Genomic DNA, 23,056 nt, shown 5'->3' with positions numbered 1-23,056 from the left:
ATTAGGGTGATCAAGTGATGGCCGTGAAAACATTTGGGTGATCAAGTGACGGCCATGGAAACATTAGGGTGATCAAGTGATGGCCATGGAAACATTAGGGTGATCAAGTGATGGCCATGGAAACATTAGGGTGATCAAGTGACGGCCGTGGAAACATAGGGTTATCAAGTGATGGTCATGGAAACATTAGGGTGATCAAGTGATGGCTGTGGAAACATTAAGGTGATCAAGTGATGTCCATGGAAACATTAGGGTGATCAAGTGACGGCCGTGGAAACATTAGGGTTATCAAGTGATGGTCATGGAAACATTAGGGTGATCAAGTGACGGCCGTGGAAACATTAGGGTGATCAAGTGATGTCCATGGAAACATTAGGGTGATCAAGTGATGGCCATGGAAACATTAAGGTGATCAAGTGACGGCCGTGGAAACATTAGGGTGATCAAGTGATGTCCATGGAAACATTAGGGTGATCAAGTGATGGCCGTGGAAACATTAGGGTGATCAAGTGATGGCCGTGGAAACATTAAGGTGATCAAGTGATGGCCATGGAAACATTAAGGTGATCAAGTGATGGCCGTGGAAACATTAGGGTGATCAAGTGATGGCCGTGGAAACATTAGGGTGATCAAGTGATGGCCATGGAAACATTAAGGTGATCAAGTGATGGCCATGGAAACATTAGGGTGATCAAGTGATGGCCATGGAAACATTAGGGTGATCAAGCGATGGCCATGGAAACATTAGGGTGATCAAGTGATGGCTGTGGAAACATTAAGGTGATCAAGTGATGGCCGTGGAAACATTAAGGTGATCAAGTGATGTCCATGGAAACATTAGGGTGATCAATTGATGGCCGTGGAAACATTAGGGTGATCAAGTGATGGCCGTGGAAACATTAGGGTGATCAAGTGATGGCCGTGGAAACATTAGGGTGATCAAGTGATGGCCATGGAAACATTAGGGTGATCAAGTGATGGCCATGGAAACATAAGGGTGATCAAGTGACAAAGTTGTTTGATCACCACTGAAGCATTAGAATGATTGCATTGGGTTCTGAGAGGTGGTGTGGGTTAGCAGGTTGTTGGATTGGTGTGTGTGTGTGTGTGGGTGTGTGTGTGTGCATGCGTGCGTGCGTGAGAGAGAGAAAATCACTGGTTCTAATGGTGTCTTGCAGACTGCTGGCAGTGGCGGACAGGATTGGGGCGGAGGGGAAGCTGGGGTCTGATGGTCAGTTGTTGTTGACGGCACCCCGGGTAGCAGTGGGGGCCGTAGCGGTCGACCCGGCCAACTTCCAGGGGGCCAGCCTCACTGCACGCACTGCCACCGACCTGGCGTTCGAGCCTGGGGATGTGAGTGGGTGACTGTGTGTGTGTGTGTGTGGGGGGGGTTGTTGTCATTTTATTTTAGTGAACATTTTATTGACATTTTCATTTCACAAGTATATATACATTCAGACAAGAGAAAACAAATGGATAAGCTGAAAACATACATACACACTCACACACACGCACACTCAAACACATGCGCGTGCGCGTGCATGCGCACACGCACACACATGCATCTAGTGATAAGGGAGTTGTCTTCTCCCGGTCCTGCTGGCTTGGCTAACAGCAATCTGTTGCTGTGCCGGTATTTGTGTTCACACCGGAAGATGGTTCTTGTTCTGAATTTTAACAGACCTGTCTGCCCTGATTCCCCACCCCTGTCATGTCTGTCCTGCTGTCTTGGCCCCCCCCCCCCCCCCCCCCCCCCCCCCACCTCCCCCCTCCAAACCCCTCTGTCCCTGTCTTTGTCTTAACTACCAGCATGGTTCTGCCTTTGACTATTCAGTATTGTGTAGTGTATACCTTGCCCAGGGTGAGAATACCCCCACCCTCCATGACCCCCTCCCCCCTGATACCTCATCAACTGAAGCCAGCAGAGCGTGACCAGGTTTGGTCCACTGTAGTGCATTGTGGCCAACATCTCATCAACTGAAGCCAGCAGAGCGTGACCAGGTTTGGTCCACTGTAGTGCATTGTGGCCAACATCTCATCAACTGAAGCCAGCAGAGCGTGACCAGGTTTGGTCCACTGTAGTGCATTGTGGCCAACATCTCATCAACTGAAGCCAGCAGAGCGTGACCAGGTTTGGTCCACTGTAGTGCATTGTGGCCAACATCTCATCAACTTTAGACAGCTCCTGCAGTGACCAGTGTCATTCCTGTGCAGGTTCAAATCCAGCCCAACCTGCAGAGTCCTGGGAAAGACGTGAACAGCTTGGTGCTGCCCCCCACACTGCTCACCTCCACTCCGGCATCCAGGATCGCCATGAAGGCCCTGACCTCAGACAAAATCTTCACGGTACGTCTTGGTGCTGAATGTGAGAGAGACACACACACAAAGAGAGAGAGAGGGACAGAGAATGAGAGAGGGGGACAGAGAGAGACAGAGAGAGAGGGGGGGGGGACAGAGAGTGGTAGAGTGAACACACTGAACAGTAAGCGACACAGAGAGAGGGACAGAGAGAGAGGGGGGGTGTGGGGGGGCAGAGAGAGACAGAGAGAGAGACTTTGACATCTTATTGTCATTGCCTGCAAGGGGGGTGACAAGGTTCTGTGCTGTCTGACCACAACAAAGTCTTACATCTAAATACCATGCCTTGATGAATTATTGTCACATCCTGTCAATGTCATCAGTGTCGGCAGATTCATGGGGGGCTGTTGTTTGAGGGACGTGGTGGCGGTCTCCACTCTGGGAGAGACACTCACTCAGTCTGGCTCCGCGACTAAGCCATTATTGTCGTTAGAAGGGGGCTTAGTAGGTGGTGTCCTAAGTACGTTAAAACAGAACAGGCACCACTGAACACCACCAAAGTGACTCAGCAGCAGTGCAGGGTCTCCTCTGGTGTGTGGCCTCCAGGCGACCTAACATCGATGGTTCCCTGTGGACTGCCGACGCTCGAACTGCGACGGACGAACCCGGGTGTGGCCATGTATGGGGGAATCTAAATGAGCGGCGTGGGAGTAATGCCACTGAAACGGCGCAGATGATGGGGCAGCAAAAAAAAAAAAAAAGAAGAAGAAAAAATTATTGTCACATTAAATGAAAAAAACAAACAAAACAAATCAAAACCATACATCAAAAGAGAAATCATACCATCAAACCATCCATTCTGTTTGTAATGATGTATACTATGTATATGGCATGCTATGCTTTTTACTTTCAGGACACACAAAAATAAATACTACACATCTGTCTTGCTCATTAACTCTAGAATTGTGATCAGTGAGAGAGAGAGAGAGATTCAGATTCAGATGGTTTAATGTGTTTCGGCCATAGGCATACATACACATTGGGGAAGGGGAAGAGGGATGGGGGAAGAGGGATGGGGGAAGAGGAGATGGGTAATCCAGCAGCTCATTTACAGACTATGAAATGACTTCATTTTAAACACAGTATATACGAACTAATTTTTCTTATTAAGTATGAGGTCATTTTCCAGATTGAATATAAAGTTAATTCACTGCACGGCATACATTCTAAACTACCAATAACATTGGCATTCAAGGTTCAATGAAAATACGAGAAACACATTTCTCGGGGCGGTATTGACAAAATCCGTTAACTTGCATTGATTTGTTGTCTCCTTCTTACAGCATGGAAAATGAATTTGCCAACTTGACGACTTAAGTTATCGTTTTTCCCCTCTAACATTATGCTTATGGGTAAATTTAGGAAATCTTTTAGGAATTTCTGCCTCAAGTCATTGAATAATGGGCAAACAAAAATAAACGAACGAGAGAGAGAGAGAGATGTGTGTGTGCTTCTGCTTGAAATGTTCTTTTCATTCTTCTGTTTCTTTTGGTCAGGAAATGAAAGTTCATCATGCTTTAATAGTGTTTGGTGTGTGCATGTTTTTTTGTCTTTGCATGTGTTTGACATGTTCTTTACTTCAAAAAAAAAACAAGAGAGGCAAGGCCTTCAAGACTCACTTGTGATACACTTTAAAAAAAATCCAAGCTTTTTATGTATTGAGTATAATTTCAAAATGTAATGGTTAAGATGAGAAAGATCAGTTTAAAGCAAATTAACTCCCCTAGCATTACAGAGTAATTTCCCTTTTTTACTATCTGCACCAAAACGTTTGCAAAATAAATAAAACTTCCATGCTTAGCAAAAGAAGTTCCTGTTTGAACAAAAAATGATAATAATGACTGCTCTAGCTGTTGGGTCAGAATATCAGATCAAAGTGCCAAGTTTAGAGAATACAAAAAATATAAATATAACAGTAAATGCAGTTTGCATATAATTAGGCTTCATTCTTTATTTTTTTTGTGCCCATCCCAGAGGCGCAATATTGTTTTAAACAAGATGACTGGAAAGAACTGAATTTTTCCTATTTTTATGCCAAATTTGGTGTCAACTGACAAAGTAGTTGCAGAGAAAATGTCAGTGTTAAAGTTTACCACGGACACACAGACACACACACACACACACACACAACCGAACACCGGGTTAAAACATAGACTCACTTTGTTTACACAAGTGAGTCAAAAAGGCGTTGACTGTGTGCAGGTGATTGGTCAGTCCAGCAAGACAGGGCCGACAGTGTCAGGGTCGGAGAGTGATGATGACCGCAGGGTCAAGGTCAACAGCCATGTGCTGGATGCCACAGTGGTGGGTCATGAAGTCAGCAACCTGGCTGACCCGGTCACCATGACCTTTGTCCACCTCAGTGAGGTAAGGGTCAGTGTGCCTCAGTGAGGTTAAGTTTTAGTGTGGTGCTGTGTCCTCAGTGAGGTAAGGTTGAGTGTGCTGTGTGCCACAGTGAGGTAAGGTTGAGTGTGCTGTGTGTCACAGTGAGGTAAGGTTGAGTGTGCTGTGTGTCACAGTGAGGTAAGGTTGAGTGTGTGCTGTGTGCCTCAGTGAGGTAAGGTTCAGTGTGTGCTGTGTGCCTCAGTGAGGTAAGGTTCAGTGTGTGCTGTGTGCCACAGTGAGGTAAGGTTCAGTGTGTGCTGTGTGCCACAGTGAGGTAAGGTTCAGTGTGCTGTGTGCCTCAGTGAGATAATGTTGAGTGTGCTGTGTGTCTCAGTGAGGTAAGTTTCAGTGTGCTGTGTGTCACAGTGAGATAATGTTGAGTGTGCTGTGTGTCTCAGTGAGGTAAGGTTGAGTGTGCTGTGTGTCACAGTGAGATAATGTTGAGTGTGCTGTGTGTCACAGTGAGATAATGTTGAGTGTGCTGTGTGTCTCAGTGAGGTAAGGTTGAGTGTGCTGTGTGTCTCAGTGAGGTAAGGTTCAGTGTGTGCTGTGTGCCTCAGTGAGGTAAGGTTGAGTGTGCTGTGTGCCTCAGTGAGGTAAGGTTCAATGTGGTGCTGTGTCCTCAGTGAGATAATGTTGAGTGTGCTGTGTGTCACAGTGAGGTAAGGTTGAGTGTGCTGTGTGCCTCAGTGAGGTAAGGTTGAGTGTGCTGTGTGCCTCAGTGAGGTAAGGTTGAGTGTGCTGTGTGTCACAGTGAGGTAAGGTTGAGTGTGCTGTGTGTCACAGTGAGGTAAGGTTGAGTGTGTGCTGTGTGCCTCAGTGAGGTAAGGTTGAGTGTGCTGTGTGTCACAGCGAGATAATGTTGAGTGTGCTGTGTGTCACAGTGAGATAATGTTGAGTGTGCTGTGTGTCTCAGTGAGGTAAGGTTGAGTGTGCTGTGTGTCACAGTGAGATAATGTTGAGTGTGCTGTGTGTCACAGTGAGGTAAGGTTGAGTGTGCTGTGTGCCTCAGTGAGGTAAGGTTGAGTGTGCTGTGTGCCTCAGTGAGGTAAGGTTGAGTGTGCTGTGTGTCACAGTGAGGTAAGGTTGAGTGTGCTGTGTGTCTCAGTGAGGTAAGGTTCAGTGTGTGCTGTGTGCCTCAGTAAGGTAAGGTTGAGTGTGCTGTGTGTCACAGTGAGGTAAGGTTGAGTGTGCTGTGTGCCTCAGTGAGGTAAGGTTGAGTGTGCTGTGTGCCTCAGTGAGGTAAGGTTGAGTGTGGTGCTGTGTGCCACAGTGAGGTAAGGTTGAGTGTGTGTGTGCCTCAGTGAGGTAAGGTTGAGTGTGCTGTGTGCCTCAGTGAGGTAAGTTTTAGTGTGGTGCTGTGTGCGACAGTGAGGTAAGGTTGAGTGTGCTGTGTGCCTCAGTGAGGTAAGGTTGAGTGTGCTGTGTGCCTCAGTGAGGTAAGGTTGAGTGTGCTGTGTGCCTCAGTGAGGTAAGGTTGAGTGTGGTGCTGTGTGCCTCAGTGAGGTAAGGTTGAGTGTGTGCCGTGTGCCTCAGTGAGGTAAGGTTGAGTGTCTGTTTTGCTTTTATTTACTATTTTAAGTTTTCAGTTCATGAATTTGTTTATTTGTTCGTTTATTTATGTATCTTACTTCACTTCATTTAATTTTATTTTCGCTTAAGGCCTGACCAAGCATGTTGGGTTACACTGCTGGTCAGGGATCTGCTTAGCAATTGTGCGGAGCCTTTGGATTGGTTCGAACACAATGAATCCTCCTTGAGTAACAGAATTAAACTGAAGCGAGCTCAGTTTGAAACAAGAACAAAATCAAACGTTTTTGAGTTGTGATTTCAGTCTTCTATATTGCTTCACAACACACACTGGTAAATCTATATTTCATTTCTGTTTTGTTGTTGCTGTTGTTTCTTTGTTTAGTTATTATCAATGTTATTCACTGTGTCTGTGTATTCTTGATGTTATCTGTGTGTTCTTGTTTTTACATGTGTATTTTGCTTATGGAAAAAAAAGACTAAAATAATGTTGTTTCATATTCAATACTGATTAGAACCCTGGTTTAGATGCATTTCCATTTTTCACAAGAATGCAAAAGAAAGCACTGTGTGTTGACAATCATGAGGTGTGATGTGAACTGTGATGGACAATGATGAGATGTGATGTGAACTGTGATGGACAGTGGTGAGGTGTGATGTGAACTGTGATGGACAGTGGTGAGATGTGATGTGGATGTGGTTGCAGAACGCCTCTGACCCCAGCTGTGTGTTCTGGGACGTGGGGAGGCGGCAGTGGTCATCAGAGGGGTGCACCTTGGCCCTCAGCCTCAGCTCTGACAACAGCAGCACGTGCCAGTGTTCGCATCTCACCAACTTCGCTCTGCTCATGGTCTGTCTGGTCTGTCTGTGTCAGTGTTGGTTATGATTGGTCTGGTTTGTCTGTGTCAGTGTTGGTTATGATTGGTCTGGTTTGTCTGTGTCAGTGTTGGTTATGATTGGTATGGTTTGTCTGTGTCAGTGATGGTTATGATTGGTCTGGTCTGTCTGTCAGTGTTGGTTATGATTGGTATGGTCTGTCTGTCAGTGTTGGTTATGATTGGTCTGGTTGGTCTGTGTCAGTGATGGTTATGATTGGTCTGGTCTGTCTGTGTCAGTGTTGGTTATGATTGGTCTGGTTTGTCTGTGTCAGTGTTGGTTATGATTGGTATGGTTTGTCTGTGTCAGTGTTGGTTATGATTGGTCTGGTCTGTCTGTGTCAGTGTTGGTTACGATTGGTCTGGTTTGTCTGTGTCAGTGTTGGTTATGATTGGTCTGGTTTGTCTGGTAGTGCTGGTTATGATTGGTCTGGTCTGTCTGTCAGTGATGGTTATGATTGGTCTGGTTTGTCTGTGTCAGTGTTGGTTATGATTGGTGTGGTCTGTCTGTGTCAGTGATGGTTATGATTGGTGTGGTCTGTCTGTCAGTGATGGTTATGATTGGTCTGGTTTGTCTATCAGTGTTGGTTATGATTGGTATGGTTTGTCTGTCAGTGATGGTTATGATTGGTCTAGTTTGTCTGTGTCAGTGATGGTTATGATTGGTCTGGTTTGTCTGTGTCAGTGATGGTTATGATTGGTCTGGTTTGTCTGTGTCAGTGATGGTTATGATTGGTCTGGTTTGTCTGTGTCAGTGTTGGTTATGATTGGTCTGGTTTGTCTATCAGTGTTGGTTATGATTGGTATGGTTTGTCTATCAATGTTGGTTATGGTTGGTCTGGTTTGTCTGTGTCAGTGATGGTTATGATTGGTATGGTCTGTCTATCAATGTTGGTTATGGTTGGTCTGGTCTGTCTGTGTCAGTGATAGTTTTGGTTGGTCTGGTTTGTCTATGTCAGTGATGGTTATGATTGGTATGGTCTGTCTGTGTCAGTGATGGTTATGATTGGCCTGGTTTGTCTGTGTCAGTGATGGTTATGATTGGTCTGGTTTGTCTGTGTTAGTGATGGTTATGATTGGTCTGGTTTGTCTGTGTTAGTGATGGTTATGATTGGTATGGTCTGTCTGTGTCAGTGATGGTTATGATTGGCCTGGTTTGTCTATGTCAGTGATGGTTATGATTGGTCTGGTTTGTCTGTGTCAGTGTTGGTTATGATTGGTCTGGTTTGTCTGTCAGTGATGGTTATGATTGGTCTGGTTTGTCTGTGTTAGTGATGGTTATGATTGGTCTGGTTTGTCTGTCAGTGATGGTTATGATTGGTCTGGTTTGTCTGTGTCAGTGTTGGTTATGATTGGTCTGGTTTGTCTATCAGTGTTGGTTATGATTGGTATGGTTTGTCTGTCAGTGATGGTTCTGATTGGTATGGTTTGTCTGTGTCAGTGTTGGTTATGATTGGTCTGGTTTGTCTGTGTCAGTGTTGGTTATGATTGGTCTGGTTTGTCTGTGTCAGTGTTGGTTATGATTGGTCTGGTTTGTCTGTGTCAGTGTTGGTTATGATTGGTCTGGTCTGTCTGTCAGTGTTGGTTACGATTGGTCTGGTTTGTCTGTGTCAGTGTTGGTTATGATTGGTCTGGTTTGTCTGGTAGTGCTGGTTATGATTGGTCTGGTCTGTCTGTCAGTGATGGTTATGATTGGTCTGGTTTGTCTGTGTCAGTGATGGTTATGATTGGTGTGGTCTGTCTGTGTCAGTGATGGTTATGATTGGTGTGGTCTGTCTGTCAGTGATGGTTATGATTGGTCTGGTTTGTCTGTGTCAGTGATGGTTATGATTGGTATGGTCTGTCTGTCAATGTTGGTTATGATTGGTCTGGTTTGTCTGTGTCAGTGTTGGTTATGATTGGTCTGGTCTGTCTGTCAGTGTTGGTTATGATTGGTATGGTTTGTCTGTGTCAGTGTTGGTTATGATTGGTCTGGTTTGTCTATCAGTGTTGGTTATGATTGGTATGGTTTGTCTGTCAGTGATGGTTCTGATTGGTATGGTTTGTCTGTGTCAGTGTTGGTTATGATTGGTCTGGTTTGTCTGTGTCAGTGTTGGTTATGATTGGTCTGGTTTGTCTGTGTCAGTGTTGGTTATGATTGGTATGGTTTGTCTGTCAGTGTTGGTTATGATTGGTCTGGTTTGTCTATCAGTGTTGGTTATGATTGGTATGGTTTGTCTATCAATGTTGGTTATGGTTGGTCTGGTCTGTCTGTGTCAGTGTTGGTTATGATTGGTCTGGTTTGTCTATCAATGTTGGTTATGATTGGTCTGGTTTGTCTGTGTCAGTGATGGTTATGATTGGTCTGGTCTGTCTGTGTCAGTGATAGTTTTGGTTGGTCTGGTTTGTCTATCAATGTTGGTTATGATTGGTATGGTCTGTCTGTGTCAGTGATGGTTATGATTGGTATGGTCTGTCTGTGTCAGTGATGGTTATGATTGGTCTGGTTTGTCTGTGTCAGTGATGGTTATGATTGGTATGGTCTGTCTGTGTCAGTGATGGTTATGATTGGTCTGGTTTGTCTGTGTTAGTGATGGTTATGATTGGTATGGTCTGTCTGTGTCAGTGATGGTTATGATTGGTCTGGTTTGTCTATGTCAGTGATGGTTATGATTGGTATGGTCTGTCTGTGTCAGTGATGGTTATGATTGGTCTGGTTTGTCTGTGTCAGTGATGGTTATGATTGGTCTGGTTTGTCTGTGTCAGTGATGGTTATGATTGGTCTGGTTTGTCTGTGTCAGTGATGGTTATGATTGGTATGGTCTGTCTGTGTCAGTGATAGTTTTCATTGGTCTGGTTTGTCTATGTCAGTGATGGTTATGATTGGTCTGGTTTGTCTGTCAGTGATGGTTATGATTGGTATGGTCTGTCTGTGTCAGTGATGGTTATGATTGGTCTGGTTTGTCTGTCAGTGATGGTTATGATTGGTCTGGTTTGTCTATGTCAGTGATGGTTATGATTGGCCTGGTTTGTCTATGTCAGTGATGGTTATGATTGGTCTGGTTTGTCTGTGTCAGTGTTGGTTATGATTGGTCTGGTTTGTCTGTCAGTGATGGTTATGATTGGTCTGGTTTGTCTGTGTTAGTGATGGTTATGATTGGTCTGGTCTGTCTGTCAGTGATGGTTATGATTGGTCTGGTTTGTCTGTGTTAGTGATGGTTATGATTGGTATGGTCTGTCTGTGTCAGTGATGGTTATGATTGGTCTGGTTTGTCTGTGTTAGTGATGGTTATGATTGGTATGGTTTGTCTGTGTCAGTGATGGTTATGATTGGTCTGGTTTGTCTGTGTCAGTGATGGTTATGATTGGTCTGGTTTGTCTGTGTCAGTGATGGTTATGATTGGTCTGGTTTGTCTGTGTCAGTGATGGTTATGATTGGTATGGTCTGTCTGTGTCAGTGATGGTTATGATTGGTATGGTCTGTCTGTGTCAGTGATGGTTATGATTGGTCTGGTTTGTCTGTGTTAGTGATGGTTATGATTGGTATGGTTTGTCTGTGTTAGTGATGGTTATGATTGGTCTGGTTTGTCTGTGTTAGTGATGGTTATGATTGGTCTGGTTTGTCTGTGTTAGTGATGGTTATGATTGGTATGGTCTGTCTGTGTCAGTGATGGTTATGATTGGTCTGGTTTGTCTGTGTTAGTGATGGTTATGATTGGTATGGTTTGTCTGTGTCAGTGATGGTTATGATTGGTCTGGTTTGTCTGTGTCAGTGATGGTTATGATTGGTCTGGTCTGTCTGTGTCAGTGATGGTTATGATTGGTCTGGTTTGTCTGTGTCAGTGATGGTTATGATTGGTATGGTCTGTCTGTGTCAGTGATGGTTATGATTGGTATGGTCTGTCTGTGTTAGTGATGGTTATGATTGGTCTGGTTTGTCTGTCAGTGTCAGTCTTTGTTGTTGTGGGGGTGGATGGTGTGGTGTGTTTCTGTGTGTTGGTGCGGTGTGGTGTACGCTATGTATGTGTGGTGTGGTGGTGGTGGTGGTGTGTGTGTGTGGTAGTGTGTGTGCACTTTGTGTTGTTTTTTTTTTGTTTTGTTTTTTTTGTACATGCTTCCGTGTTTGTGTGTGTTTGTGTGTGTGTAATATGCTGTCTGTGTGTGGTGTGTGTGTGTGTTGTGCGCGTACATGTGTGCACGCACATGTGCTCATGTGTGCGTGGCAGGTCACAATGATTGATGTTGACATCACAATGATGTATGTCAACAGGACGTGTACGGGGCTGGTGGGGTGCTGAGTGAGGCCGACAAAAAAGCGCTGTCCATCATCTCCTACATCGGCTGTGGGCTGTCGCTGCTGGCTCTGCTCCTCACACTCCTCACTTACAGCCTCTTCAAGTCAGTGGGCAGGAATCATCATCTCTCTGTCTCTGTGTGTGTGTGTGTGTGTGTGTGTGTGTGTGTGTGTGTGTGTGTGTGTGCCTCTCTCTCTCTCTCTTCACCCATATCTTAAGGACCTCATGGCCAATGACATCAGAGTGCCGAAGCGTCTGTCTCTCTCTCTCTGTCAGACTGCATGATATTCTTTTCAGGTTTTCTTATTTTGAAGTTTTATGGGGTCAGTGTTGATGTTTTCAGCTCTGGTATGGCCCTTGTTGAACCTTTATACACTGCCAGACCAAGCGGAATCAAGACCAACCAGAAAGCAGACCAACTGGGTGATAATGAAATCAGTGATGATCTCTTGTTGAACCACTCTTCTCTCCCTCACCACCACTCCCCACACTCCCCCCACCTCCACTCCCTCCCACTTCCACCCTTCCTTCCCCCACTCCAGCTTTGAAGTGTGGCCCGTGGCCAGTGTTTACTGCAAGCATTTCTGTTTAAATCTCTCCATACGAACGGCGAAAGAGACGACGTTAACAGCGTTTCACCCCAATTACAACCATCAAAATATTACAAGCGGAAGGCTCTTACACTGAAGAGGTGAATGTTGACAAAGAATACCACAATTCTGACGACGGAAGCTAAAGGTTGGGTCATTCAGACACCCACTGGACATCCGAGGGGTCTGTGTAGAGGAGAAGAGAGGACTGGCCGTACTGAGTGAGTTAAAGAAGCAGAAAAGAAAGTTGACCTGTCTTGTTTTTTTTTGAGTTTTTGTTATCTCCACACAAGTATTATGCCCGGCTGTGCCCATTGATGGTTTATTGCATGTAGCTGTTTGCTTTAGCACAGAATAATGTGTTTCACTATTGGTCCAGCTTCTCATGGCTTCAGCCTTCACTGCATGAGATCCATGCGGCACTGTTGTTGGAGATCATGACTCAGCCATTGGACATATTTATCTGTTATACTACCACCCAGTTTGTGTCTTTGGGGGGGATATTTATTGACTGATATGGATACTAATATAGCGCCTATCCCCAGTCGGAGACCAAGCTCTAAGCGCTTTACAAACACAGGGTCATTTGCACATCAGGCTGCCTACCTACGTAGAACCGACTGATGGCTGCCACTAGGTGTTCATCGATCGTTTCCTGTGTCATTCAGTCAGATTCCAGATACACACCTATACACAGTTGTGGTGTATTTTTTTAACCCCACCATTTAGGCAGCCATACTCCATTTTCGGAGTATATTCTGGGTGTATTCTTGTTTCCATAACCCACTGAATGCTGACATGGATTACAGGATCTTTAACATGCATATTTGATCTTCTGCGTGCGTATACACACGAAGGGGATTCTGGCACTTGCAGGTCTGCACATATGTTGAGCTGGGAGATCAGAAAAATCTCCACCCTCTACCCATCAGGAGATTCGAACCTGGGACCCTCAGATTGAAAGTCCAATGCTGAAACCATTCTGCTATTGCACCCGTGTGTGTGTGTGTGTGTGTGTTTCCATCTGTGCCGGAGTCCCATGTCTGTCTGTCTCTTCACTATGTGTCAGTCCACCAGTTGCTGTCTGATCCAACCAACCAGTGTAATCACCACATGATTTGATCGTTCTTTAACAGTCAGCTGAATGGTGCAGGGGAAAGACGACAGGAAATCAGTTCTTCAGTCAGTGAAGACTTCAGTCTGATCTGATCTCTCTTCCCCGTCCACCTATGGAACTCCCTGTCCATGAATGAATCATTCTCTTTCTGTCTCTGGCAGTCTGTAAAACTGTCCTCACTCGCTGTCTCGTCTTATGTATTGTCTTTGTTTTGTTTTGTGGGGTTTTTTGGGGGGGAGTGGTGGGGTGGGGGAAGGTGTGGCTTGTCAAAGTCCATTGACAATTGAGTTGATGATCAGAAATGTCTTGTTTTTTTCCCCCCTTCTGATCAATTCATGCTGCTCTTCCCGACTCCATGCAGCCTGCGCCTGGTCCGTTGTGTCGCCATCCAGACACCAGCAGTCCCCAGACACTATGAGTAAGGTTGCCCTGAGGTCTTCTGCCCCAGCAGACCTTGCAGTGCCGATCTTCTGGTCCATGTGTCCCGCTGTCTTTCCCTCCTCCCTCCCTCCCTCCCTCCCCCTACCTCCCTCCCCCTCCCACATGGTGGTCTTCCTTCTTGTCTGCCTAGTGTTGTTGCTGCAGTCCAAATGCCTGTTTCACGCTGTGAGCATCACCCAGTCCTCTGTTTGATGATTTGGATGGTTCTTCTTTCAAGACATCGTCATCACTGGTTTTCTTTGGTTTTTCTTTATCCTCCCATCTGACGTTTGTCGTTCATGTTCTTGCTTTGCAGTCATCCTTAGTTTTAGTTTCCATTCATTCTCTGTAGTCTTTTGCTTGTTTTATATGCATGTGTGTGTGTGTGTGTGTGTGTGTGTGTGTGTGTGTGTGTGTGTGTACATACAAATGCGCATGTGTGCAAATGCACATGGTTGCATTCTTGCACAACTAGAGCAGTGTAAGAGGTTTGACATTGCTTCCAGTTGGAATTGTTAGATTGCTGAAGTTGACTGGATGTGTTAGATCGTTGAAGTTGACTGGATGTGTTAGATCGTTGAAGTTGACTGGATGTGTCAGACTGCTGAAGTTGACTGGATGTGTCAGACTGCTGAAGTTGACTGGATGTGTTAGATCGTTGAAGTTGACTGAAGTTGACTGGATGTGTCAGACTGCTGAAGTTGACTGGATGTGTTAGATCGTTGAAGTTGACTGGATGTGTCAGACTGCTGAAGTTGACTGGATGTGTTAGATCGTTGAAGTTGACTGAAGTTGACTGGATGTGTTAGACTGCTAAAGTTGACTGGATGTGTTAGACTGCTGAAGTTGACTGGATGTGTCAAACTGCTGAAATGACAGTGGATGTAGTTGTCTCCCCGTGCTGTGTAGCCCCATGTCCAGACGGGAAACACACGAGTCAGGTTCAGAGCAGAGCCACCACCGGTAATAATTCATGGCCCCCCTCCCCCTCCCCTTTCCCCTCATCACAACCACTGCCCCACAGTTACACGTGTATGGCCTGGTGTTGGTGTGTAGCCAGTGACAAGGGACAGTACACATATTGTCAGCTCTGTAGCCAGGAGCGTACAATAGTCACTATAGATCATAGTGCATGACGACCATAGTGGTGGGTGTTGGGACCATATTATAAAAAGAAAGACTTGACTCCAGTATCAAGACACATTTAACTGGTATTATTTGAGCCTGAAGAGTAAAAACGGAATTCATGCGTCAGCAAATGTTTGGTTATCAGACTTGAATGAGCTTTTTTTTTTCTTTTCTTTTTAGGGTGCATATTTAATTTCAGAGAGTACGTAAAAAAAAAAAACTCAGAAAAATACATGCATGCAAAGTTATAAGGGAAAGTTGGTAGAGTGGAAGACGACTACCAGGAGAAAGTACCAAGCAGTCAGATTACTTAAAACAGTCACCAAGATTGACTGCAGGATGATGCTTGTGTTTGTTTGTAGTCTTGGAATTTAACTTGGAAACAGTTTTTTATGCACTGAAATAGGTCTTTCCACTTAGCAGGACAATAATTGACATGGATACTTGAAGTGAGACTGGTCCAATTCAGTTTGCTGTTCTGCTCTCCAAAAGTGGTCTTATAGTTCTGTTTCTTTCTTCAGGGCTCAAGATAATACTAGTTCGAATGTTGCATTTCTGCATCTTGACAAATATTTGTTTCAGCTACTACAGTATGGACTGTGGTCACATGACAAACTTCATTCACTTCCATAAGGATTTCCCATTGGAATTGTTGAATAGATGGGGCTAACGTTCTCCAACATCGTTATGTTTGGTTTTACATCTTCGTTTCTTTTCAGAGTTATGGAAATATCTATATCAACACACAGCGTGTGTGTGTGTGTGTGTGTGTGTGTGTGTGTGTGTGTGTGTGTGTGTGACTGTTGATGTAATGTATTTAGTTGCTTCTGAAAGGGTGTGCTTGTTGTTGTTTTTTGTTTTGCTTTTATTTTGTGTTTTGGGTGTGTGTGTTTTTTTTTAAATATTTTTTCTTTTGTCATGTTAATTTTCATTTGCTTTTTCAGGAATTCCTATGGCAGTTGGTCCTTGTCTGAAGAGTATGTCCAGTGTTGCCTTTTCGCTGTATTTGCTTCGTTCAAGTTACTGGTTCATAGACACCTGTTATCGTCCTGCGCTGTTGTCCCCTCCCATCCCCCCACCCCCAGTCATGAAGGGCAGCTGTTGACAGGCTGATGAAGAGACAGAGCTGTGTAACTGGTTAGAAAAGGGGAGAGAATAAAAAATAAAAAAAAAGCAATCATCAGCCTTGGTGTTGGTGCACTGGTGTGACTAGCAGTGCTGAAAAGCGTTGGTTTGGTTTTTAACAAAGATGTGTGTGAATGCATGCATTGCACCTACACACTGATTGACTGTTGTAGGGTGGGAAGTGTGGAAGGGGTGGGATTTTGTCGGTCGCTTTTCTTCTTAATCATAAATGTACCCATCATGCTGGAAACAAAGACATGAAAACATTGTTCTTCCTTCCTTTGTCTCTGGGTATATGCACAAAAGGTGAATGTTCAAAAGATTAAGAAAATAATATTCTTAAAATCTTAAATGCGACTTACATTGTCCATTTCTTTATCAGCCATTCATAATGAAATTATAAAAGTCGGCTGAGACTTTCGCATCAGTATTGGTGTTGCACACTCTGTCTCTTGATCAGCATGAAAAGATACATTACTTTTCACACCATGGCAGGAGGTAGATGTTTTTTTTATTACCCTAGAACAAATCACAGGAGGGCTGTTTCTAAGTCCTGACGGGAAAACTGGGTTGCTTTTTGTCACATCCTATATCATTGGACGTTTGTAGTGACCTAGTTTTTTTCTTGTATTTAACTGGGGATTTTTATCAGCACAGGAATTGCAGCAACCCTAAGAATAACTCTGGCACCAGGGGTCAAGGAATGAAAACTGCCACCCCTTCCCAGGCCCATAGCGCCACTCTCTCTGTCTCTCCACTCTCTCTGTTTCTGTCTCTCCACTCTCTCTGTCTCTGTCTCTCCACTCTCTCTGTCACTGTCTCTCCACTCTCTCTGTCTCTGTCTCTCCACTCTCTCTGTCTCTCTCTCCACTCTCTCTGTCTCTGTCTCTCCACTGTCTCTGTCTCTCCACTCTCTCTGTCTCTGTCTCTCCACTCTCTCTGTTACTGTCTCTCCACTCTCTCTGTCACTGTCATTCCACTCTCTCTGTCTCTGTCTCTCCACTGTCTCTGTCTCTCCACTCTCTCTGCCTCTGTCTCTCCACTCTCTCTGTCTCTGTCTCTCCACTCTCTGTCTCTGTCTCTCCACTGTCTCTGTCACTGTCTCTCCACTCTCTGTCTCTGTCTCTCCACTCTCTCTGTCACTGTCTCTCCACTCTCTGTCTCTGTCTCTCCACTCTCTCTGTCTCTGTCTCTCCACTCTCTTTGTCTGCCTCTCCACTCTCTCTGTCTCTGTCTCTCCACTCTCTCTGTCTCTGTCTCTCCACTCTCTCTGTCTCTGTCTCTCCACTCTCTCTGTCACTGTCTCTCCACTCTCTCTGTCTCTCCACTCTCTCTGTCTCTGTCTCTCCACTCTCTCTGTCTCTGTCTCTCCACTCTCTCTGTCTCTGTCTCTCCACTCTCTTTGTCTGTCTCTCCACTCTCTCTGTCTGCCTCTCCACTCATACAGCCACCCTTCCCAAAGCCTCCACCGTGACTCACTGTATAGACCTCTGCATTGTAGCCTGTAGTTCAATAGAATAAAGTGAATAAAAGTCCAGTGTTCTCTCTGGATGTAATGAACAAACCTCACAACAACCACAGTATCATTATTAGTACAGCATTCTGATTTGGCATCCGGTTATTTTTTTAAGTAGGATGGGTATCATGTGCATGGGGTTGGATCGTCTGTATGTGTGGTAGTGGTAGCCTTCAGTTTCACATTTCCCCCACTTCAAGGGTGTAAGTGTAGGGGAGAGTTTGGGTGTGTGTACAGAGATATGTTGCAGGACTTGGGGGTGTAGGAACAGGAGTCACGCTTGACATTTTCCCATCAAATAGAGTCGACAGCTGGGCAGGAGTTGACAAAGACAGCACAGGAATAATGATGGAAATCAGTTTTCACACACTTTCCATAGCACACCTGCCAAATGTTCCCTACCTTTTATTCTCTCTGTCGTTTACCTGTATCATTTGTTCTCGCCCTCCATATGGGTCCAGTAGATTTGTGACTGTGGTAATTATTGACCACAGTTTTTTTTCAGCTTGGATGCATGCAGCTTTGTTTCTGCTCTATACCCATGCCTTGTTTGTGACATGCTAATTAAGTGTGCCTTCGATGGCTTCGTTACTGAGACGTGGTCACAGGGGAAGAGTTCACAGAACTCCTGTTCATCAGCGTGACACATGATGCCTGACATGTTTGTGTGGTTGGCTGTCATTTGTTGAAACAAGACAAAGCAAAGCAAAACCTAAAATGATTGGTGATGGTAACATTGGTAATGGTTACAACAAAAATTGTATAATCATTGTCGGTTATGGAGCTGCAAAGTTGTTTTTTTTCTTTCAGTATATTATAGGTGGTGATGGGTTAGATATTCACAAGGTAGAATATTCTGTAGGCTGTACACAGATGGTTTGGTCTTTTCCAGGGAGGGAATTTTCACACCCCCCCTTTCTTGCATTTCACATGTGGAGTTCACCCCCTTGTGTTTCACATGTGGAGTTCACCCCCTTGTGTTTCACATGTGGAGTTCACCCCCTTGTGTTACACATGTGGAGTTCGCCCCCTTTTCCATTATATGCAGAGTTCATTCCATTCACCACTACTGCATGCAGATTAAGGAGATTTTGTTGTTGTTCAGCAAGCTTATTGTTTTGACTTAACATCCACTGGCAAACTGACATCATTGAGCTTCAGCAACATTTGGTATTCGTGAAAACCAAAGTTTCTTGATGCAATGTTGGCATTGATGAAAGTGCTTTTTGTCCATTCTCATTTTGAATTGTTTTGTTTTAATCAGACCAGATGTGCTGTTTGGCACTGAGAGCTTTGCTACAAGTCACTTTGCCTTCTGTTCACTTCATCTCGGTTGGAATTGCATGACAGTTGCTTTGGTGTGATAACTAGTTCAGGCTATGACCATGAACATTTAACATAGTCTGGTGATATGTGCATGCATGTCAGATTTTGGGTGTGGTATGTAAGATATTGTTTTTACATAGTGAGATTTGAGAAAGATTGTTTTTACATAGTGAGATGTGAGACTGTTTTCTTTTTGTTTGGTTGGTTGGTTGGTTTTTGTTTGTTTGTTTGTTTGTTTTGTTTTTGTTTTTTTTGTTTTTGGGTTTTGTTTTGTTTTTGTTAGTTTTTTTGTTGTTGTTTTTTTGGGGGGTGTCTAATTGTGAAATATTACCTGTTTATCTGTTTAAAAGAGTTAATAGTTTAGTTTTTATAGGTAGGATTTATTGTACAAAATCAGAATGAGTTCATCTTTAAAGAAATTATGGGCATTATTGTTTCTTTGATGAGTCTTATCAAAGCAAACTTTGGGAATGTTCTTGTCTCATGTCATCTGACGGTGACCTTTGTTATCACCCACATCACTCTGCTCCTTTCCCTGTATCTGTCTTTGCACCTCCCCCCACCCCCCACACCCTCCACCCCCGCCCCACACACACAGCACCATATACACCCCTCCACTCACCCCTCCCCCACCTCCTCCATCATCCACACCCTCTGTCCCTCTCTGACATCCTGAAAGTCAACTTGTCACTATCAACAATTGTGCATTCACTCCCTCAGAAACAGTTATGGTGAAAGTTTGTTGAGCAGGAAAATTTATCATTGTTTGGTGATGTTTTTGTAACAAAGACACTCAGCAAAATTACTCCAGGCAGATGACACATACATATGCACATGCATGCACCCACAAGCGCACACACAATACATGCACAGTTTTTGGTGAATAACTGACATTGGTAGATAAGATGTGATGCTTCTTGGTCATTTGTTAGGCTGCATTAGTCAGGTGTTATGCCATTGGCTTATGTGTACCTGCTTCAGCCAATCACCAGTCAGTATTGGACAGTCACTGTCACTTTCAGAATTTTGTTGAATTGTGCTAATTACAGAGCAGTAGCGTCGTAGTACATTCGGTGAATGGTGGGCTAGTGTTTCACATCTTTAGCCAGTAGTAATCTGCTTGTGACGACTTGGCGAGTAAGGTCATAGTTTCTGCTAGTCATAGGCTAGTGTTTGACAGTATCATTCAGCATGACAATATTACCCAGCTTGACAAACCGTTACCCACATTTCTGGAGAGTTTCAGCCATGAAGTCACAAAGTGTTTTCATGGCTTCTTTGCCAGCATGGTCATGTATCCAGTTATTGCTTCTTTCTCTTTCCTGCATCTCCATGGTATCATTTATGATCCTGATCATGTGGAGCCATGTGCTTTCTTGCTCCTGTTCCACATGCCTTGATAGCAAACATTTTAACAAGCAGGAAGGAAAAAGTGGTCACAAAAACCGAAACCAAATGGTGCAGAAAGAAATGTTGTGTTGTGACGCTGTGAGGTGGTCCACAGAAAACTGCGGAGAGACAATCCGTCCAAGATCCTGGTCAACCTGTGTGTGGCCTTGACCTTGTCCAACCTGGTCTTTGTGGCCGGCATGCAGCCCTATGCCTTGGATAATCTCATCGGCTGTAAGGTACGGTGCTGTGTGTGGGTGTGGTTGTGGGCGTGGGTGTGTGCATGTATGCATGCACTTGTTCATGTAGGCATGCACGTGTGCACAATCATTCATATATATATATGTGCATGTGTGTGTGAGTGTGTTTGTGTGTGTGTTCATTCTTTTGTTTGACGTCTATCCACAACTGTGATTTTAGACGAAAATCCATTACCTTCCCCACCCCACCCATGCCTTAAATCATCACTGCTTTCCCTATTCCTCTCTCTTCAATTCACATATAAAGAATATAGAAAAAAAACCGAACTATTCAACAAGTAAAATTACAACAGTGGGGCTCCTAATTAACTGAAATATTTCAAACACTAAGTTCTTTGTCATATAAAATGTTCCTAATTGAAGCAGATGGAACTGCAGATTTTGTAAATGAAAGAGGTAAATATACTTTTAACTGTTGACATTCATGTATGATATGTACAGGGTAATTTCATTGCCACAGATGCAAGTTACTTTAGAAGTATATTTTATTTTCATGGCATCCATTAGTGGTCTGTATATTAAACTAGTGAGCCTTCTGCTACTGTAATGTCCTTTTGTTTTAAAACAGTATATGATTGTGTGTGTGTGTGTGTGTGTGTGTGTGTGTGTGTGTGTGTGTGTGTGTTTTGTATTTGTATTTCTTTTTATCACGACAGATTTCTCTGTGTGAAATTAGGGCTGCTCTCCCCAGGGAGAGCATGTCGCTACACTACAGAGCCACCCATTTTTTTGTATTTTTTCCTGCATGCGGTTTTATTTGCTTTTCCTATCGAAGTGGATTTTTCTATAGAATATTGCCAGGAACAATCCTTGTGTTGCCGTGGGTTCTTTTACGTGCGCTAAGTGCATGCTGCACACGGGACCTCGGTTTATCGTCTCATCCGAATGACTAGCGTCCAGACCACCACTCAAGGTCTAGTGGAGGGAAAAATATCGGCGGCTGAGCCGTGATTCAAACCAGCGCGCTCAGATTCTCTCATTTCCTAGGCGGACGCGTTACCTCTAGACCATCACTCTGTGTGTGTGTGTGTGTGTGTGTGTGCAGGTAGTGGCAGTGTTGCTGCACTTCTCTCTGCTGTCGGCGCTGTGCTGGATGGCAGTGGAGGCCTTCTACATGTACCTGGCCCTAGTGCTGGTCTTCAAGACCTACTTCACCAACTTCATCCTCAAGTGCTCTCTCATCGGATGGGGTACGTGGCTGACTGCTGCCCCGCCATGCTTTCACTTCTCAGTGCCACACAAAATGAAACGGCCACATGTACATGTGTGTGCACGCGAATATGCACGCACACAGACAGACAGACAGTCACACACACACACACACACCCCTTCGCACACACGCACATGGAATTTAATACAGGCACATGAATGCATGCACCTGCACACACACACACACACACACACACACGCACACACACACACACACACACACACACAAGCATTAAACAATCCATAACATTACCAGCAATATCTTCACTAATGTTATCATGGTAATCACGATGCTCATTGTCATCATCCTCCCTCTCTCTCCTTTCCTTTTCTCTCATTTCTCTCTGAGATTTGTGTCGGGAAAACCATCACCGATGACGAAGGAAATGTTTTGAATACAAATGATGGGGACTTCCCATGCTTTCTCATAGTTTGCGAGGAAGTAATTGTGAGAAAGCATGATGGGGGAAGAACCATACCTTCTTGTCAATGCATGCTTTCTCATAAAGTTCGAGAGAAAGCAATGTGCGAGAAAGTTTGGAACTGCGAGAAAGTACAGATCATTAGTTCACTTCCTGTCTGGTGCTGCATTGTGGTTTGTATGTCTGTTTTTGTACACACTTTTGTGCATTATGTCTATGTGTTCTGGTTTTTGTGTGTGTGCTTTTTTTTTTTCTTAAAACTAGGCGCTTGATGAAATGGTCAAGATCACAAGCATGCCCTTTGTCTGTGTGCTAGAATGTGACGGTACTTGTGCCCTGATTTCTTGTTTGCAGCGTTCTTTCTTTTCGGGTTGTGTGGAGTGAGTGTTGACGGTGTTGTCAGCTCTGACAGGGCGCAGTATAGTGGCTGGGCGTTAAACAACAGTGATGACGATGATTACGTTAACGGTTGTCCTGACATTTTGACATGTCCTTCCAAAGAGCATGAATTGAATGGAAGGTAGTAGTATGTGACCCAAACAAGGCACAGACTCAGAATGGTGTATGAATGTCAGTCTTTCCCTGTCCCTCTTTTTAGAGATTTTTAAATGTTTGCTTGTTTACCAACAAGCAGTTAAAAACACAAAGGTTTGTAATGCACACTCATATGAGTTCAAGGTGCCCAGATCAGTCACGCATCATTTGACAAGCTCATCTGAGAAAGCCATGTTTGGATAGAGTTGGCTGCCGTTAAGGGGCCATTACTCATGACTGACTGCAGTTAAGGGGCTGTTACTCATGACTGACTGCAGTTAAGGGGCCGTTACTCATGACTGACTGCAATTAAGGGGTCGTTACTCATGACTGTGTGTCTGCCAGGCATCCCTCTGCTGACCGTGGCCATCACTCTGGGCGTCAATGAGACAGACAACTATGGTCCCCTCAGCACTGGAGTGTAAGTAGAGAGATGTCCCCTCATCACTGGAGTGTAAGTACAGATGTCCCTTCAGCACTGGAGTGTAAGTAGAGAGATGTCCCTTCAGCACTGGAGTGTAAGTAGAGAGATGTCCCCTCAGCACTGGAGTGTAAGTAGAGATGTCCCCTCAGCACAGGAGTATATGTAGAGATGTCC

The 23,056-nt window shown here is 44.5% G+C and overlaps 1 protein-coding gene across 9 annotated transcripts in view; it reads left to right on the top strand.

Moving 5' to 3' along the window:
• Positions 1-23,056, top strand: part of LOC143283086 (uncharacterized) — a 103,032-nt gene that overhangs the window by 64,746 nt on the left and 15,230 nt on the right. For 8 of the 9 annotated variants that reach the window (XM_076589133.1, XM_076589132.1, XM_076589131.1 and 5 more), the window contains 9 exons: positions 1,179-1,353; positions 2,215-2,346; positions 4,561-4,725; positions 6,980-7,123; positions 11,398-11,525; positions 15,622-15,654; positions 20,149-20,272; positions 21,339-21,483; positions 22,804-22,879. In XM_076589133.1, the coding sequence (XP_076445248.1) occupies positions 1,179-1,353; positions 2,215-2,346; positions 4,561-4,725; positions 6,980-7,123; positions 11,398-11,525; positions 15,622-15,654; positions 20,149-20,272; positions 21,339-21,483; positions 22,804-22,879 (1,122 nt within the window). The remainder of the gene's footprint in view (positions 1-1,178; positions 1,354-2,214; positions 2,347-4,560; positions 4,726-6,979; positions 7,124-11,397; positions 11,526-15,621; positions 15,655-20,148; positions 20,273-21,338; positions 21,484-22,803; positions 22,880-23,056) is intronic. The other variant, XM_076589134.1, reaches the window with a different exon arrangement.

The sequence above is a fragment of the Babylonia areolata genome, chromosome 6 (genome assembly GCF_041734735.1).
Source record: "Babylonia areolata isolate BAREFJ2019XMU chromosome 6, ASM4173473v1, whole genome shotgun sequence".
Classification (NCBI taxonomy): Eukaryota; Metazoa; Mollusca; class Gastropoda; order Neogastropoda; family Buccinidae; genus Babylonia; species Babylonia areolata.
The sequence above is the reverse complement of the archived record's forward strand: the minus strand, read 5'-3'. Positions and strand labels throughout refer to the sequence as shown.